Source organism: Talpa europaea (assembly GCF_964194135.1).
Source record: "Talpa europaea genome assembly, chromosome: 14".
In the NCBI taxonomy this organism is placed as follows: Eukaryota; Metazoa; Chordata; class Mammalia; order Eulipotyphla; family Talpidae; genus Talpa; species Talpa europaea.
In genome coordinates this window covers 90,494,844-90,515,513 of record NC_140082.1, presented here as the reverse complement: position 1 = coordinate 90,515,513, position 20,670 = coordinate 90,494,844, and the positions used below count along the sequence as shown (strand labels likewise).

General features: G+C 41.8%; 1 protein-coding gene across 2 annotated transcripts in view; it reads right to left on the bottom strand.

Annotated features, from left to right (window-relative positions):
• FANCI (FA complementation group I) overlaps positions 1-18,395 on the bottom strand; it is a gene marked incomplete at its 5' end in the record, with an annotated part of 47,482 nt that extends 29,087 nt beyond the window's left edge. For both annotated transcript variants that reach the window (XM_084254275.1, XM_084254276.1), the window contains 9 exons: positions 3,739-3,865; positions 5,435-5,520; positions 5,935-6,058; positions 6,371-6,412; positions 7,971-8,028; positions 8,401-8,557; positions 8,971-9,101; positions 13,990-14,062; positions 18,312-18,395. In XM_084254275.1, the coding sequence (XP_084110401.1) occupies positions 3,739-3,865; positions 5,435-5,520; positions 5,935-6,058; positions 6,371-6,412; positions 7,971-8,028; positions 8,401-8,557; positions 8,971-9,101; positions 13,990-14,062; positions 18,312-18,395 (882 nt within the window). The remainder of the gene's footprint in view (positions 1-3,738; positions 3,866-5,434; positions 5,521-5,934; positions 6,059-6,370; positions 6,413-7,970; positions 8,029-8,400; positions 8,558-8,970; positions 9,102-13,989; positions 14,063-18,311) is intronic.
• Positions 18,396-20,670: the final 2,275 nt, after the last annotated feature.

The following is a 20,670-nucleotide window of genomic DNA, read 5'->3' as shown; positions in this document are numbered from 1 at the left end:
AGTAGGTCCTTCAATGGGTCAGAGACACCGAAATATGAGAACTAAAACTATAAAACCTTAAAGGAAAACACAGAAAATCCTTAAGACCTTAGTTTAGGCAAAGATATCATAGCAATACTACTAAAAACATAATTTCTGTAAGAAAAAAAAAGGATAAATTGGACCTCTTTGAACTTTAGAACTTCTGTGTTTCAAAAGACACCAGTAAGAAAATGAAAAGACAGGCCAGACGAGGGAAAAAATGTATTTGCTAAAACTACATACGTGATACAGGACTTGTACCCAGAATGTACAAAGAAGTCTGACAAGTCAATAAGATACACAAACAAAAAATGGGCAAAAGACTGGAATAGACATTTCACCTAAGAAGACTTTAGGAAAGCTAATAAGCAAGTGAAAAGATGCCCAGTTACCATTAGTCATTAAAGAAATACAAAGTCAAATTTCATTAAGATATTCTGTCACATCATTAGGATGGGTAAAATTAGGGAAAAAAACAAACAAAACAACAGGTAATAACAAACATTGGTCAGAATGTGGAGAAAGAGGAACCCCACATAGTGCTGGTGGGTATTTAGATGATACAGCCACTTTGAGGAACTCTGTCAGTTTCTTAAAAGTTTAAACATAAGTATATCACACAACCCAGAAATCCCACTCCTAGGAACTTACCCGAGAGAAATGAAAACGTGAGCAAAGACTCGCATGTTTATCACAGCATTACTCCCAACAGCCCGTAAGGGCATACTCAAATGTCAAAAATCGATGAATGACTGCACAGACTGGTCTATGCAGACAACGGAATACTAGTCAACAATAAGAGGAGTGAAACACTGACATTGTTGTGCTACAACATGGATGAAACCTGAAAACATCACGCTACATGAAAAGAAGTCACATATAAAAGAACATGCTGTGTATGGTGCCACCTGCACGAGATGCTAGGAAAGGTGAGTATGGAGAGAGAGAGAGGGTAGAGCAGTGCATTGCTGGGGCTGGATGTAGACTACGGCAAGAGCTTGAGGGTCTCAGAGGTGATGAGGATGTTCCAAAGCTGGAGGTGGTGTTGGCTGCTGCACTAGGTAAACTTATGAAAAATCACTGATTTGTACAGTAGAGATGGGTGAATTTTTTTTAATTAATTTATACAAGCACTGGGTACAGTCAGAAGCGCAGGAGGGTGAGCGAATCCTCCGAGCCAGAGTGGGGAACAGAGCAGGCAGAAGGACCGAAGTACACTGCTGAGGGGAGCAGCGGGCGGCAGGAGAGGTCTGCGCGCCATGTGGGACCCTCCTCCAGTGGCCGGGGAGCAGCCAGGGATCGAACCGGCACTGCAGAGGCTGCGGGCAGCCTCGCAATCCAGCGCTCAACTGCTGCGCCACCGGGGAGGCCCTGGAGATGGGTGAATTTTACACATAACGTACCCTGATAAAATTTTTCAGAACAGGTCTCTGAGGCCTAAATGATACCCAAGTAGCAAAATAAAAGAAAAAATAAATACATAAAATCAGAGGTGAATGAAAGAGAAAACTAACAGAACACCAAATAAAAAACAAAGTTTGGAAAGACAGTAACACAGTTATCAGTTATTATAAACCTGAATAAAAGAAGCAAACAAATTAGAGAAGATAAAGGAGCTTTAAATCTAGTTCCCACATCATCTCTATCTTCTACAACAGGGACACACAGCTCCCTAGTCAAATGGCTGACATCCAAAATGGGCAAAGTACCAGGAGAGCCCTAAACAACGTGTGCCTCAGAAGCACTCAAAGACTGATGGGAGTCACGTAAGGAGGACAACAAGCCAACTGGAAAGATCCAATGGGTCAAATCTGGGTCACTCTGAGGAGCAAAATAACGAAAGACAGAAATGCATAACGAGTACACTAAATTTTCAAGAGTTCATAAATACCAATTATACTAAAAAATAGGGAGGGGGCGGGCCTCCCCGGTGGCGCAGCAGTTGAGCGCTGGGTTGTGAAGCTGCCGGCGACCTCTGCGGCGCCGGTTCGATCCCCGGCTGCTCCCCGGCCACCGGAGGAGGGTTCCACATGGCGCGCAGATCTCTCCTGCCGCCCGCTGCTCCCCTCAGCAGTGTACTTTGGTCCTTCTGCCTGCTCTGCTCCCTGCTCTGGCTCTGGTGAATTCTCTCACCCTCCCACGCTTCTGACTGTACCCAGTGCATGTATAAACAAAGAAACAAACAAATAAATAAATAAAACATGCCTCTATAAAAAATAAATAAAATTAAAAAAAAAATAGGGAGGGGAGGTTCTTTGAGTAGGAGACAGCTTTTAATACAGAAAGAATTATAGAATTACATTTAAAAAATTTTTCTTTAATTCTACAACTTTGCAACTCCCAGCAAAAATACTGATTTGAGTCAAGAATCATTCATTAGTAGATGGGGAAACAAAAACCATTTTGTGAGAGGTTGCTAAGGAAAAAGATTTCCACATGATCTCCAATCACAACTCCAAGGATTGCTTTCTAATTACAAAGGGAAACATATCTTTGCAAATGAAGAAAACAGATGGTCATTATCTTAACCAAATGATGCTGCATCACCAGTAGCAGGACAGCCTGGTGCTTCAAGCCTCCTGGTGTAATGCAAAGGAAGAGGGGTCGGCAGACCAGGGCCTCCAGACCAGAAATAGGCTGTGCCTGTTTTTGGATAGCTCACAAATTAAGACTGGTTTTTGCATTTTTAACTGTTGGTCGGGAAAAAAAATAATCAAAGAATAATTTCCAGATACATGAAAATTAAATAAAATTCACATTTCAGTGCCCATGTTGAGCTGAGGAAGCTCTGAGTGCATATGACCCACAAAGACTAAAACAGCATCCAGCCCCTTGCAGAAGTGTGCTGACCCTACAAGGGAGAGTATACAAGATCACTTAGAAGGCATTCTTGCTTAGATGTTTACTTTCAATCCAATCACTAGGAAAGAGGAAACAGACAAATCTAACAATGTGAGACACAAAACAACTGGCTGGATGCTTGAAAAACTTCACTTAAAAGATACTTATCCTTATTCTGGGATGCATGTGGGAGTATTCAGGCATTCATAAGTGCCATGATTTCTGCAACTTACTTTCAAATGGAAAGAAATATGTGAGAAAGCGAGATAAGGTAAATGTGGCCAAGTATCTGGTGAACGTGGGGTATACAGCCGGTGAACGTGGGGTATATAGGTGTTCATCATGCCAGGGTTCCAACATTTCTGTGGGTTAAACTTTTCAAGATAAAAAGCTGGATGAAAAAACAAACCCTTTATCTGTATATTAATTTTAAGAGCTCATTACATATCTATCTGATTTTTATCTTACTATTTCACAGATATCAGATGAATGACTTAGCTTCACAAAACCCCACACACTATTAGAAATAGCTAATATTCCCAATGCATAAATGGGAACCAAAGGTTGAGGCTGAAGGGCCTGTAATACAGAGCTAAGATTAGATTTTGACTTTCTTGATAAACAAGCTCTAAAGAAACAGAACAAAACAAAAAAAACTAGAATATTTAAGGTATGGTTTTAAAGTACGGTTTTAAGAGTGTGGTGACATCATATATTTTCTATTTTCCAGGAGCAAAGAAGAGCTCCTTCAGGCCCAGGATCATACCACAAGACTCCTACTGGTTTCCTGTCACTAACTAACAGGCATTTAGAGGCCTGAGTTCAAATGCCCTTGACTCATGAAGAGATCTGGATTACCACAAGGTCTCATGCTACCTTCAAGTGTTTCAGGAGTTCTCTGCCTAGTTCACAGTCCAACTTGATGGCAAACACAATATGTAGAATAACGGTGCCTTCCACATGGCGCAGTTCACCTGATGGCATGGTAACAAGATCCAACAGCCTAAAAGATTCAACAGGAAAGCATGAGCTATGGTTTGTGCAAGAGACCAGATGAACAAACATATCAACTCAACCTAAACCTATGCCATCACTGAAGGCCAGCAGCAAATACAAATTCTACTGCCTCATTCACTGTTTCTACAATAAAACTTCCTCAAAGAATTGTCTATAGCCATCATTTCCATTTTACTTTGTCCCAATCAAATCCAATTCAATTAGGCGTCTGCACCCATCTCCCAATGCCATCTGACAGTTCTTGCAAGCATTACAAAATGACCTCCATGGTACCAAAACCAGTAATCAAGTCCTATCTTAATTAATGTCTCTGCAAATTTGACATGGCTGACCACTTCTTTTTTGAAGCACTTTCCTCTCTTAGCTGCGGGGCACTGTCACTGGCTTCTTCTCAATTTGTTTTGCTGGCTCATCTTTCCTTTAAATAGTGGAATGCTTCTAAACTCAGTCTTGAGTTTCTTTTCTGTCCACAATTTCTCTAATTGACCCCATTTAGTTCTATGAGCTTAGTCGCTCCAAATCTATCGCTAGTCCTGACCTCTCCCTGTAGCTCCAGCCCGCCTGGTCAACACCTCCATATGGATGTTACCACATGTGTCAAACTTAGTGGAACTTACTTACCCCTAAATCTATTTTCCTGTCAGTCATTCCTAACTCAGGCCTTTTGACAGAAGTGAAACAAATGAAAATCACTGTAGATCAGAAGCAGCAGGCTGCACCAGGATTGACAATATGAATTCTGCAGCCAAACTGCTTAGATTCAAACCCCACCTCCATCACTTTATAACCTTGGGAAATTTATTTTCTCTCTGCCTTGGCTCCTACATCCATAAAAGAGGCAAAAGAGAGTTGTTGTGAGGTTTAAAGTGCTTACTTAGAACAGCATCTGGCACAGAGTAAGCACTCCACAAAGAACTGCTTTAAAAAGCAGCTTTATGAGCTTTAAAATGTTCATTCTTGGATATGCATGCTGGGCCTGCCTTTGTGCTAACTGTTCTACTACTTGAGAACCTTCTTTTTCATGACCTACATATTGAGGCTCTTATCATTCAGGCTGCAATTAAAATCACACCTTCTCAGAGAGGCTTTCTCTGACCACCTGATGCACAGTGGCACTCCTGTCTCTCTCACATCATCAATTTGAACTATCTGCATAGCCACTGCAACAATAATATTTTGTTGTTGCTTATTTATTTTCTGTTCTAACTAAAATTTAAACTCCAGGAAAGCAGGGACCTTGCCTGACTGGTGCATCACTGTAGTCTTTGGGTCAAATAGTTTCTGGTGCAGAGCAGACATTTAATAACTTAAATTTGCAACTTACAGAAGATTATTGCTGTTTTCCTGAGAATGGACAAATGAAACAGCCGAAAAGGTTGCTCTATGCTTGAACTTTTTTTTCTTTTTACAGTATTACAGAGCAGCTAGCAGAGGACTAGGAAAGTTCTTTTCTGACATAAAAGTAGAGCCGAAAGATTAATGATGAATTAACTAAAATATACAATGAGAAGATGAATTTATAAAAATGATTTCATTTCTAGTCTATAATACTCACTCATCACCACTCTGTCCCTCATTATGCTGCATATCCAGCTCATTGAAGAAAGCTATGATTCCTTCCAAAACCTTCTTTCTGCTTCCCTAAAAAAGTACAAAATAGTAAGATGACCCACACAAAAATGGAGATAAGCAAGTTAAAGTACTTTTCATCTTAAAGGATTATGGAGTACAAATTTAACAAAGTACAACTGAGAGTCACACTAGGAATGTATTAGAACACTTCCATGTTGAATTGGTGTGAAATACATCTCAGCGCCAGGTTCCAGGGGTCTATAGTCAGCGCTTTGAGATTGCGATCCCTTCCAGTACCACACACAGAAAATGTGGTAGAAGAAGAGATAATGTACAGTTTCCTCAGATGAGGAGCATGACCTTTTCCACTAGATCAACCATCACACATGAAATAAAAGCAGCAATGCCACAGCAGGAAAACCAAGAGTGTGAATAAGCTAATAACTGGTCCTAGTTAAAGAGAAACGGTATTTTTATTTGTACCTTTGAGGAGACGATCAGAAGCTGATAGACCAAAGGTGGTATTTCTTGAAGATTAAGCATGGAGAACATCTTCAACACTTTTTCAATCACAAATTCCACCTCTTCTGCAGTCAGGGGGACATCCCTGTGAGTGAAAGATACTAAAGGCCAAGACCAGAGACTAATTTGGGAAATATTAAAATATTATAACTCTCTTTTTGTTTTCGTTTTTTTTTCCCTCTAATGGAGAACCTCAAAGAAGACCAATAATCTTATCTAAGCAAAGTCACCATGTGGGGGAAAAATTAGTTACAAACAAAACCAAAAAAAGAGGAGAGGAAATCTTGTAATGGAAAACAGGGATGTCAGCATGTTTGCTTGCGGGTGGGGAGAGTAGTGTTTGAACTTCCTACATCTCGGTTCCTAATAGGATGTAAGAAGAGGGAATGATGCTTACTTGAACATGGAGATGAGCTGGATTACATATTGCTGGTCCCATCTGGTTAAAGAAGACAAAAGATATCAAAGTTTATCTCACTTTAATTACTTACACACTACTTTGTAAAATCAGTAAGGAAGAAAAATTGTAGCGCCACTTCAAGTGATTTGGCACAATTCAGACAATGAAGTAACAGCTTTTAACCTTTTTTTTTTTTTTTTTTGCTTTTAACCTATTAGACTGACAAAACCAAAACCTGATGATACTCAGTGCTGATAAAAACAAAACAAACACTTTCACATACTTTTTCAGGGAGTGTACACTGATAAAATGCTCAGAGATGTTGGCAATACATATCAATTTTTAACAAGCACATAACACACAGACCCACCCAGCTTACTATTAGAAAAATATCTCATTTACATGCTTGCTAAAGTTCACCCAAACAGATAATGATATTTAATGTTAACACTTTCTATAACAGCAAAAACCAAATAACCAGACTTACTGGGAAAAAACAATCTAACAATTGGAGACTGGTCAAATAATAACAGCATACTACAGGACTGTTACAAAGAATGATGTAGTTGTATGTGCCGACACGAATAGAACTATTACATGAAAATGACAAGGTATGTTACAGTGTGTATCGAATAAACACTGTAATGAAAAAAAAATTTAGTAAATGGATCAACATACATGTACTGATACATGCCTAAATTTATATTAGGAATCATATGCAAGAAGTCATAAAGCACTTATCTCTGGCTTAGATAATCTTGAAACAGTATTCCCTTTCGGTTCTTTCTGACAGACCCAAGCATAATCCTAGTATTACATAACTTAATAATTTGGCATTCTCTTTATTTCACTGATTATACAATATTTTTCTATGATGCACATCTTTATAAATTTCATTTTTTAAAAAAGATTTATTTATTCATACAAGAGCCACCAGGGAGGACCCTTTATATATTTCATTTTTAATGAATACAAGTTTCATGAAGTAATTCTACCTTAACTCACATAGCTCATATACCGTAACTGACACATCTCTCTATTATGTGTATTTAAGTTGGTAAAAAGTTTTGGTGTTGAGGGGTCTCCCTGGTGGCACAACAGGTTAAGTCACAGCACTGTGAAGCTGTCCGCAGCCATTGTAGCACGAGTTCAATCCCAGGTAAGGGAGCTGACCCACATGGCACAGCAGACCTCTCCTGTCTCCCCGCTGCTCCCCTCAAGCAGTGGATTTCAGTGGATCGGCCTGTTCTGCTCCCTATCCTGTCTCTGTCTCTCATCGCCCTCCCACCTCTGGCCTATATCCTAGCTCTTGTATGCATAAATAAATAAAATAAACCTCAAAAAAAATGGTATTGAAATGTTTGTACAGTTATAAGAACAGTCAAGATAAATAGAAATTATACAGAGATATAGAACAGAGAATATAGTAAATAAACTCAAAAATTCATTTCAGACTAAATGGTTTCATAGCAGTAGTGTTATGAAAAAAAAAAAACAGACTAAAAAAACCTCAATGATACAAATTCCTGCAATAAATGCTAATTCTTTTTTGGCCACTTGTGGTCCTGAGATAGTTCCACACATTAATGAGACTCACCTGCCAGAACAGAGGGTGTTAATCAACTGCTTCTTACATTCTTCTCCATTCAGTTCACCTAATAATGCAAAAAATACACTATGAAATAAATTTAGGGGCCTCCCCGGTGGCGCAGCGGTTGAGCGCTGGGTTGCGAAGCTGCCCAAAGCCTCTGCGGTGCCGGTTCGTTCCCCGGCTGCTCCCCGGCCACCGGAGGAGGGTCCCACATGGCGCGCAGACCTCTCCTGCCACCCGCTGCTCCCCTCAGCAGTCTGCTTCGGTCCTTCTGCCTGCTCTGCTCCCCGCTCTGGCTCTGGTGAATTCTCTCACCCTCCCGCGCTTCTGACTGTACCCAGTGCTTGTATAAACAAATGAAAAATAAATAAATAAATAAATCTTTAAAAAAAAGAAAAAGAAAAAGAAAAAGCCATTAAAGTTCAAAGAAACCTACCTTTTTCATAAGTTATAGTTTCCCTTTTGGTAGCAAGGGCAGAGAGAATGACAGGTAGTAACTCCAGCGATTTTCCATTCTTTAGGTTGCCCTCCTTGACAGCCCCAACAAACTCACTGGCTAATTCAACCAATAAAGGTCCTGGAAAATTGTGAGCCTACAAGTTCATGGGATAAAGAAAATGTTAGGCAGAAACCTAAGTGTTTGATATCTCTGAGAAACAGCCTTTTGCTGAATTAACAGAATTACCACTGGAACCCAGATCTGATCCTGTAGGTGTCCATGGCTCCTTCTGCTGTAATACAAACTTATAATTGCAAAGAATTTTAAAGGTCAGAATTCTCTAGCCGTGATGTTCTCAGATATGCCACCTCTTCACTGAGAAAGTGTTCACGAGACCAGACACATAAATCGTAGGTGGCTTATGGCCCATCTGCCTACTATTCTGCTCTTTAGCAGCAGCTCTTACTCATAAATAGGAGCTGGGCTAGCTTATGTAGTTTGTTCCCTCAATGAACTTATCTATAAATTCCCCAAATCTACCCAAAACCAAAGATTGTCCCACCTCACCTCCAGCATTAGTATTCCTATGATCTCAGAGGCTATTTCTTTCTGCAAATCCCCCGATTCCACCAACTGGATGCAGCAAGTGTATATTTTGCGTCTCCGAAGGGCTCCAGTCTCCTCAGAGCAGGGGGAACCTTATTGTTTTCAACAGGTGGTAAAGAGACAAAGAGAACAGTCTTACAAGTTTGAATGGCAACTTGGCAGGGGTAACAGCTTTGGTGTTTGATTTAGAAAATGGAATTATCAAACTACCAATTACAAGGTCATCTCAGTAGACAGAAGAGAAACATTTAAATAATCTGAGACCCAAGGCCCCCAAAACACTCAACAATCTAGAGAAAAAGATGGGAACTCCCTTTACCTAATAAAGGGCATCTATGGGGGAAAACCACAGCTAACATCATACTCAATGATGAAAAATCAAAAGATTTCCCTCTAAGGACAGGAACAAAACAAGATGTCCATCTCCTGCCATTTCTATTCATTGTATGGAGGTTTCAACCAGGATAGTTAGGTAAAAAATAAATAAAAAGTACCCATAATTGTAAAGGAAGAAGTAAAAGAAGTAAAATCGTCTCTATTCATGAATGACATAATCTTATATCTAAGAAATCCTAAGGAATCCATACACACACAAAAAAAACTATAGAGCCAGTAAAATAAGTAAAGGAAGGTTGCAGGGTAAGAGATCAACACACAGAGGACCACTGCATTTCTATACACTACAATGAACACTTAGCAGAAATTGGTAAGCTGATCTTAAAATTCATATGGGGACACAATGGACCCAGCACTCACATGTATCAATTTTAAAATATGCTCCAAAGCTATGCTAATCAACACTGTTGAGGTGACATTTGGAGAGACGTGTAGTTCAAGGGAATAGAACTGGGAATGGAGGAATAACCTCTCACATTTATAGAGTACTGATTCTCAATAAGAGTGCTATTAAAAATGGGGACAGACAGCTCTTCCCTTTTGTGGTAACAGCTGAAGAATCAGTGGCTAAAATGAAGTTTAATCCCTTTGTGATTGTAAAAGGCACTTCAATGCACTGTCCCACATTCATAGGAAGATATTCTGTCTTCCCCTCTTCCCAAAGAGCTGAGACAGACGTTCAATGTTCAGCCCGTGTCATCCAGAAGGTTAAGTGAGGACACTACAAAGGGCAGCAAAGTGGCAAAGTGGCCCAGGTTTCCAGGAAGAAATGTGTCCCCTTCACGGACCTGTGCAGTGGGAGAGGCGAGTAGCGCCACTGTCCAAGTGGACGTCCACCCCAGCAAGGGGCCATCAGTGGACTAAAACTGGACAAAATCAGGCTTCCCTGGTGGCACAGCGGTTAAGTCAGTGCTTTCAAGCTATCAGCAGCCATTACAGCATGAGTTCGATCCCCAGCCGGCCAGGGAGCTGGCCCACATGGCTCAGTAGACTGCTCCTGACTCGCTCCCCCTGCTCCCCTCAGCAGTGTACTTCAGCAGATCTGCCTGTTCTGCTCCCCACTCTGTCTCTGGAGAATCCTCTCACCCTCCACATCTCTGGCCTACACCCCAGTTCTAGTATGCATAAATAAAAATAAATCTTCCCAAAAAAATAAATAAAAAGTAAAATTGGACAAAATCGCAAAAAAAGCCTAGAATGCAAAGTCAAATCTGCCAAGTAGGAAAGGAAAAGGGCAAATGTAAGGAAGAACCAATGGGAAAGACGCAGGAATAAAGTCGTTTTACATACATTTTTCATAAAAATGCTAAAATGGAAAAATATGGGGAAAGTTGAAGTTGTACTACTACTCAGACCATATACAATAATTAACTTAAAATGGACCAGAGATCTAAATAGTAAAGCTAAAGTTACATAAAACTTTGTTATAATTAAATTACATAAATCTCCATAACCCTGGATTAAGCAATAGTTACTTAGATATAACACTGAAAATACAAACAACAAAAAAATAAAGCTGGACATCAAAATTTAAAACTCTGTGCTAAAAAAATGCAAACGAACCCAGAATGTGAGAAAAATTTTACAAATTATGTATTTAATAAGAGGCTTCTATTTAGAATACAGTAAACAATTACACCCTAATTTTAAAAATTAGTTTATAATAATTATGATAGTTTTTATAAACAATTATTTTACAATAAAAAGACCATTTTTTTCTTAAAGTGCAAATGGAGACCTCCCTGGTGGAGAAGGGGTTGAAATCTCACAGTGCTATCAAGCTATCACCAGTCACTGTGGCATGAGTTCCATTCGCAGCCAGGGAGCTGACCCACATGGCGCAGCAGACCTCTCCTGCCTCCCTGCTGCTCCCCTCAGCAGTGTATTTTAGTCAGTCTGCCTGCTCTGCTCCCCACTCTGTCTCTGAATCCTCTCACGCCCCACTCCCACCTCTGGCCTACACCCCAGTTTTTGTATGCATAAATAAAATCTTTTTTAAAAAAGTGCAAATGGGGCCTCCCCGGTGGCGCAGTGGTTGAGCGCTGGACTGCAAAGCTGCCTGCAGCCTCTGCAACGCCGGTTCGATCCCCGGACGCCGGGGAGGGTCCCACATGGCGCGCAGACCTCTCCTGCCGCACCCTCTGCTCCCCTCAGCAGTGTACTTCGTCGGTCTGCCTGTTCTGTTCCCCGCCCTGGCGAATCTTCTCACCCTCCCGTGCTCTGACTGTACCCAGTACTTGTACAAATAAATAAATAAATCTTAAAAAAAAGAAAAGTGCAAATGTCTGATTAGACATTTCTCAAGGATGGCTAGAATAAGAGACAATAACAAGTGCTGGGAAATCAGCATCCTCACCCTGGGCTGTTAATGTAAACTGACAAAGTCACTTTGCAAAACCGTCTGGCGCTGCCCCTAGCAGTTAAACAGAGTTACTCTATGATCTAGCAGTTTTATCCTTAGAGATATACCAAACAAATGGAAACATGTGTCCACACAAAAATCTGTTACACATTTCAGGGCTACATTATTCATACCAAAAATTGGAAACAACCTAAATGTCCATCAACTCATCAATGGAAAAATGTGGTAAGTTCATACAATGAAATTCATACAATGACTAGAAATGTGAAGCAGTGATACGGGTTACAACAGGGATGAATCCTGGTAACCTTACCTCAGTGAAACAAGCCATCCATAAAGGACCTTATATTACATGACCCCATTTACATGACACATGCAAAATGGGCCCAGCAAGAGTGCTTTCTTAACGTTAGGGGCGTTGGGAGAGGTGACAGTGATGAGGTACAGTTTCTTTTAAGAGTAATAAAAATAGGGCCTCCCCGGTGGCGCAGCGGTTGAGCGCTGGGTTGCGAAGCTGCCCGCGGCCTCGGCGGCGCCGGTTCGATCCCCGGCTGCTCCCCGGCCACCGGAGGAGGGTCCCACATGGTGCGCAGACCTCTCCTGCCGCCTGCTGCTCCCCTCAGCAGTGTACTTCGGTCCTTCTGCCTGCTCTGCTCCCCGCTCTGGCTCTGGTGAATTCTCTCACCCTCCCGCGCTTCTGACTGTACCCAGTGCATGTATAAACAAAACAAGCAAGCAAGCAAATAAATAAATAAATAAATAAATAAATAACATGCCTCTATTAAAAAAAAAAAAAGAGTAATAAAAATATTCTTAAAAATGATTGTGTGATAGATACACTAAAAACCTCTGAACTGCATAATGGAAGTGGGTGAAATGTATGACATGTCAGTCATATCTCAGTTAACTGCACACTTCAAAAGGGTGACTTTTTTACTATGTTGAGTTATATCCATTTTTTTTTAAAGATTTATTTATTTATGCATCCAAGAACTGGGGTACAGGCCAGAGATGTGGGGGGTGAGAAGATTCACCAGAGACAGAGTGGGGAACAGAACAGGCAGATTGACTGAAATACACTGCTGAGGGGAGCAGCGGGTGAGTCAGGAGAGGTCTGGGTGCCATGTGGGTCAGCTCCCTGGCTGGGGATCGAACTCATGCTGCAGTGGCTGCCGATAGCTTCATAGGTTGCGTCTTAACCCCTTGTACCACCAGAGAGGCCCTATATCCAGTTTTTAATAATGTCATCGTAAGCTAACTATTGATCTTTTACATCATCAATTTAACAGGATTAAAACAATACTATAATTCACACTACTTTTAAAACTGGGCTTTTCAAGTGTTTTTTAATTAGGTGGAAAAAGCCAGCTATGCCCCAGGTTAGCCCATCCAAGAGAAAAGTTACTAGTGAACTAGTGAAACTGACTGTTTTTCACTTACTAGTGAAACTGACTGTTAACTGTTACTGTGATTCACTATAAGGCAGCTGCGTCTGCTTTTTCAGTATTTCCTTTCCTCTAGTATTTCTACAAAAAGTCATTTAGCAAGTTTCCAAAAGGTTGACTCAAGCAATTTTTGAAACTTTTTTTCATGAATAGGAAGATCTGTTTTTGTACTTTTGCAGTGAAGACCCAATTTACTTCAAGGAAGAAAAACTAACCAAGTTAAAATAATCTATGAAGAATCCAAAGTCACTTTCAATGTCTACCTTGTGGAATTTTATCCTATCACCATTTATAAAACCATTGTGAATCATAACCTGCAGTAATATAGACCCAGCCTTTGTTCACAACACAGGAACAAATACAGCACACTGGGAATTAAGAATCTATATAAGGCACCCAAGATACTCCATTTCATTAAACCTGAAGAGTTCCCAGTTCCTCCCTGCTTCAGCACAGACTAAGCACTAGACATTTCTGTTTTCTCCACAATTTTAAAAGCACAAGGAAACCAAAGTAGATTTTATAAAGCGAATGGGCACTTTACAGGTGCCCAAACCAGCAATACAATCTCAGGTAGCTACTTCAACCCACTTCAGTAAAATGGTTTAAGTCCACAAGACAAGAGATTGCTGTTTTAGCTAAATCTGTAGACTCCCAAACACACAGAAAATGTCCCAGTGGGGCTTCAAATAGTTAGAAAAATAACAATGTGTGCCAAAAGTAAACAAATCTAACAATGAGCCCAGGGGAAGTAGAAGTGGCCTTAATTATTATTACCTTTGAAGATGGCTCTCAGGAGGGTTCCAGCAGCCTTTCCCTTCAAGGCCTGATTCTGCAGGAGATCAGCCAGCTGCAATCAAAGGGAAAGCTGTACAATTTCGCTGACCCAACAAGCTAAATCCATGCGATGAAACACTTAGCTACCAGGTTCAAATCATTCCGAGACTCCAGGTATCACAAATACCATATTTATTTAAATAGAGCAAGATAGATCTTAATATAATGCTGGGATGTCAGGACTGAAATTTACTTATACACTCACTCTACAAACACTTCCTAAGTATTTAATCAGCACTGGGTATTGAGTTGTGTTCTTGAATATATACTCAACAAATACTTTTTTTTTTTTTTTTGAAGATTTATTTATTTATTATTTATACAAGCACTGGGTACAGTCAGAAGTGTGGGCGGGTAAGAGAATTCACCAGAGCCAGAGCAGGGAGCAGAGCAGGCAGACTGATGAAACACACTGCTGAGGGGAGCAGCGGGTGGCAGGAGAGGTCTGCACGCCATGCGGGACCCTCCTCCAGTGGCCGGGGAGCAGCCGGGGATAGAACCGGCACTGCAGAGGCTGCGAGCTGCTTCACAACCCAGCGCTCAACCGCTGTGCCACCGGGGAGGCCCAACAAATACTATTTTAGCATGTTCTCTTTCCTAAGCACTAGGGATACAAGGATGAAGAAGAGGAACATGGTAATCTGACTCAGTTTACAGAAGAGAAAGAAAACACACAGAAACATATATGTATGCAAAGGAAACAAGAGACAGACATAATAACTAAGGACGGAAGAGGAGTACATGTTTATTTATTTATTGTTGTTTTTATTTATGCATACAAAAGCGGGGCACAGGCCAGAGGTGTGGAGGGTGAGAGAATTCACCAGAGACAGAGTGGGGAACAGAACAGGCAGAATGACCAAAGTACACTGCTGAGGGGAGCAGCGGGTGAGTCAGGAGAGGCCTGCTGCACCATGTGGGTTGTTCCCTGGCCGGGGATCAAACTCATACTGCAGTGGCTGTGGACAGCTTCATAGGTTGCGTCTTAAGCCCTTGAGCCACCAGGGAGGCCCAAGGAGTACATTTTTAAAAAATTAATCTTAGAATACCTAGAGATAAATTTAACCAAGGAAATGAAAGACCTGTGTTGAAAACTATAAGACACTGATGAAAGAAACTGATTAAAAGAAGCGCTACCCTGTGATCATGGACTGAAAGAATTAATATTACTGAATGTCACGCTACCCAAGTCCTCCACTGATTTCTGATGTTGTTTTCTTTTTCTTTTCTTTTTTTTTTTAAAGAGGCATGTGTTTTTTTTTTTTTAATTTATTTATTCGTTTGTTTTTGTTTATACATGCACTGGGTACAGTCAGAAGTGCGGGAGGGTGAGAGAATTCACCAGAGCCAGAGCGGGGAGCAGAGCAGGCAGAAGGACCGAAGCACACTGCTGAGGGGAGCAGCGGGCGGCAGGAGAGGTCTGCGCACCATGTGGGACCCTCATCCGGTGGCCGGGGAGCAGCCGGGGATCGAACCGGCGCCTCAGAGGCTGCGGGCAGCTTCCCAACCCAGCGCTCAACCTCTGCGCCACCGGGGAGGCCCTTCTGATGTTGTTTTCATTGCATCTTAAAACATAACAGACAAACCAAGTAAGAAGAAGTGTCCTTGTTATTATGGAAGCTTTGAATTTTTCTTTTCCTTAAACTTGGTTGACCAGAACTACCGAGTTAATGGCATGGTCCAAAAAAGTATAGATTCTTTTTAAGAGAACAGCCCTCATTTTTGGTTATTCATTTCCTTTAGATTGAATTTACATATTCTCAGTCAGAACCCAAGTGATACTTTATCCTCAGAGATCACATCTGAGCATCTCCCCTCTCTGTCTGACTGTGACTATGCAGGCATCTGTCTTCCTCTTCCTAATAAATATGTCCTTTTAAAATGCAAAAAGAAAAAAGAAAAGAACATCACATCTGAAGGGTCCATGCACCCCTCACTGAGAATGTCAATTCTGAGCAAATGGTACTGCCCAATTTTCCCACTGTATAATTACTTTCCCCATCCTTTTGCAGTAACTGGTAAGAATACACTGTAAGATCATGCAAGCATCCTGCTCCTCTCTATAATCTCCCCTCATCTAATGGAAAAGTCCAGCAGTCAGTGTCCCCAAGAATGACACTGGCATTTGGAGCTCCGTGACATGACACAGTGAGAAGAGGACGGCGCCATCTCCACAGTCCTTTCCACCAGGGCCGCATGACCTCAACTCAATGAGATGATACCACAGGCCCTGCTTGAGGGACATGCAACCACTAGATACTGCTCAGGGTTATCGAGCTCACGAGACAAAGAAAGACTGAGAACAGATTGTAGAAAATCAGTGGAAAATAACAATTAAGTGCAATGTGGTCTCCTTAGTGGCATTCTGGAACATAAGGACAGTAAGGGAAAACTACAGGTAGCGTTCAAATGGGATTTTTTTTTTTTTTTAAGATTTATTTATTTATACAAGCACTGGGTACAGTCAGAAGCGCGGGAGGGTGAGAGAATTCACCAGAGTCAGAGCGGGGAGCAGAGCAGGCAGAAGGACCGCAGTACACTGCTAAGGGGAGCAGCGGGCGGCAGGAGAGGTCTGCACGCCATGTGGGACCCTCCTCCGGTGGCCGGGGAGCAGCCAGGGATCGAACAGGCACTGCAGAGGCTGCGGGCAGCTTCGCAACCCAGCGCTCAACCGCTGCGCCACCAGGGAGGCTCCAAATAGGATCTTAAGTTTTGCCAGTGGTACCATATCAACGTTAATTTCCTCATTTTAAATTTTTTGCTAAGGCCAGTTAGATGCTAATATTGGGAAAGGGATACATGAAAACTCTATTATTTTCACTTTTCTATCAATCTGCAAGCAGTTCAAAGGAAAAGCATAAAAAATTTTCTCTGGAGTTAGCACTCTCATGCTTCTTGTCTAATTTGATCTTTATCATGATGGTGAAAATCATTTTCCAATTTTAGCACTGAGAGCCCCCTCCCATTTTTTATTAACGGTATGGACTCATGGGGGCCTCCCTGGTGGTGCAAGGGGTTAAGCACCACACTACAAAGCAATTCGCACCTCTGCAGCATGAGTTCGATCCCCAGCCGGCCAGGGAGCAACCCATACGGTGAAGCAGACCTCTCCTGTCTCACCTGCTGCTCCCCTCAGCAGTGTGTTTCAGTCAATCTCCCTGTTCTGTTAACTGCTCTGTCTCTGGTGAATCCTCTCAACCCCCCCATCTCTGGCCTGTACCCCAGCTCTTGTATGCATAAATAAATAAATCTTTTAAAAAAACAGTATGGACTCATGAATATCCATTTTTCAATGGGTTAGAGATTGTAATTGGATTAATTATATTAATATTGAAATGGTCCCAGGGTTGGCTGATGGGAGTCCCTTCAAGCTGGTTATGTCCTCGTAACATGACCCCATTGTTTCTGAGCACGTCACCTTTAGGCATGGCACAGTAACTCCAGGCTCATCTTACACCCATTACACCACCTGCAAAATCAGTCATTTCTCCAAAGAGCTCTTGTCCCTTCTAGTGGGGAATGGTTCTCAGAGAACTGGGTGGTGGGTGTATTTGTTGCTACTGTGGCATCTCTGTTAGATCCGTGGGCAGAGCTAGGAAATGCATGCATGTGTATGCCCACGCATACAAATATACACATGCACATATTTATATATAAATTTGAGAAACCCTGAGTTCAAGCAGTATCTCCATTTCTAATCTATGCCCACAGGGATTCCCTTGCTGTCCCACATCCCAAAGTGCCCCTTCCACTGCTACACACACCGTGACACCCAGAGCAGTACAACCTAGAACACACCTAGAATAGCTTCAGAACTGCTTCACCATACCACTACAATAGCCAATTCTACTTAAAACAAAACAAAACAAAAAAAGGTCAGGGCTTATGTGTGGTAGTCCTGATAAACTGATTTTCCTTATAAAAATATAAAGATGCATCAACAGGCAAATCTAATGCCTCACATCAACTCTAGTTTGGGTATTACTTTCAGATGAGTGTTCTAAAAACAATGAAAGTGTAGAAATTTGGCTATGTGTATTACAAATGTTATGCAATTACTGAAATGTACACATGTCCACAAAGTGACCATTTCTCTTCTCTCCCATTTCTTTATAACTATAAATTATTATCAAATGGACCTTGTGTCTCCTACAGGGTATGGAAGGGATGAAGCAGAATGTCACACTTTCTCTAACATGACCTTTGAACTCATCGTCATGCCTGACATGAACCTTCAGCAGAACAAGGTTCCTATTACTCACATCATCTCCTCTCAGGGTTTGAAGGAATTCCTGTAGTCTGTCTGCTGATTTTTCTGTTGCTAGAGATAAAATTTTCTGGTCCATTGTTGCACATATCAGGGACCTATAAAAGAAAAAATACCAGAATTGATGAAATTTCCAGAAGTATTGAAGCTTGATTCTCTCCCCCTTTCTAATAACTGAGTATCTCATACATATTATAGGTTATGTACTCGTGAATCCTCCTCAAACAAAGTTCGACTAACTATTTGAGTAGGTGATTCTTCTCCAAGCCAAAATAATCAGAATTCAGAATTCTCTATAATAATTCAGAATTCTCTAGAATTTCCTTATTAGGAACTTGGATTCTAATCAAGTGGTTTCATTAGCCCACATCTTCATATATATATATATATTTTTTTTTTTTTAATGTGGCAGAACCACTTTATTTTTTTTATAGAGGCATGTTTATTTATTTATTTGTTTGTTTGTTTTGTTTTGTTTATACATGCACTGGGTACAGTCAGAAGTGAGGGAGGGTGAGAGAATTCACCAGAGCCAGAGCGGGGAGCAGAGCAGGCAGAAGGACCCAAGCACACTGCTGAGGGGAGCAGCAGCGGCAGGAGAGGTCTGCGTGCCATGTGGGACCCTCCTCCGGTGGCCGGGGAGCAGCCGGGGATCGAACCGGCACCACAGAGGCCGCAGGCAGCTTCGCAACCCAGTGCTCAACCGCTGCACCACCGGGGAGGCCCCACATATATTTTTCATAGATGGTCAAGACACGAGTTGGTATACATTATACACCAGTGGGAACAGAGTATCATCAATATTCTTATGAGAATTTGAAAAACCTACTTGAGGGCCTCCCTGGTGGCGCAAGGGGATAAACACCGCACTATGAAGCAATCCGAAGCCTCTGCAGCAAGAGTTCGATCCTTGGCCCTCCAGGGAGCAACCCACATGGTGCAGCAGACCTCTCCTGTCTTACCGGCTGCTCCCCTCAGCAGTGTATTTCAGTTAGTCTGCCTGTTCTGTTCCCCACTCTGTCTAGTGAATCCTCTTACCCCTCACATCTCTGGCCTGTGCCCCAGCTCTTGTATACATAAATAAATAAATCTTAAAAAAAGAAAAAAGAAAAAAAAAACCTACTTGGGAAAAGTGAGTAAATAGCCTGCGGTAGACAGTTCCTATGGGGGAGTGGGGAGTAGAAAGGCTAGAAAGGCCTAAAGGTGACGTTCTCACAGGCTGAGAACACGCTGTGCAAGGTCTTAAACACCAGGTTACGGAATCTACTTGTAACTAACAGAGCACCCAAAATTTTTGGCGCAAAAGACAATCTGAAATAGTATTCGAGGAAAGTGAACCTGGCATGAATGTGTAGATGAAAGTGGGGAGGGATTAAGGAAAAGGAGCAGAGGCTAGACCTAATGGGAGCCACTGTAGTGGTGGTGAATGTGAGAAAAGAAAGGAGGCCAACAGTATCAGACTGAAGCAGGCTTTATTTAATGGATGCCTGTGAGGTGCACTCTCGGCTGCCGCAGAGTGAGAATCATGCCCGCAGACTGGAAAATGGGTCTTTATAGTGTTAGATTACTGTAGGGAATTTTTGGCGAGTGAGTGAGGGGTCTTCACTGTGGGAGGGGGTCTGCTGAAATTCTTTACTGCTGTCAGCTTATCTCCGGTGCCTCAGGTGCTGGGCAGTGAGGGTTTTACGAGTGGCCTGGGTGTGCTCTCCTCAGTAATAAAATTCTGTACTAGGGTGGTGACTCGAGAGAGTGGAAAGGAAGAGATGCAATGGAGTCACGTTAGGCAGACAGGATTTAGTAAGCAGCTATGGGAGTAAAGGGAGAAATGCAGATTGGTAGAAAACCTGCCCAGAAAATTAAAAAATCACTTCCCCAAAGAGGAAATGCAAATGGCCAATAGGCATATGAAAAAAAAGCTCAACATCACTAATTATCAGGGAAAAGCAAATCAAAACCACAATGAGATAGCACTTGACACCAGTGAGAATGGTCCACATTAAATAAAAGCAGAAACAAAAGCTGGCCAGGATGTGGCGATAAAGGAGCCCTCTTCTTACAGGGCTGGTGGCAAGGCAAACCCAGGTCCAGCCACTAGGGAAAGCCTGCGGAGGACCCTCACCACACTAAAAATGGCACTACCATATGACCCAGAGATTCCACTCCCAGGAATCTACCCAAAGGTCACAAAAACACCGATTTGAAAGGAAACCTACACTCCTATGTTTACTGCATCACTATTTGCAATAGCTAAATTATGGAAACAATCAAAATGCCCCAAAATAGGCCTCCCTCGTGGCGCAGGCATTAAAACAGCGCTATCAACCTGTTTCCAGCTACTACCACACAAGTTCGAT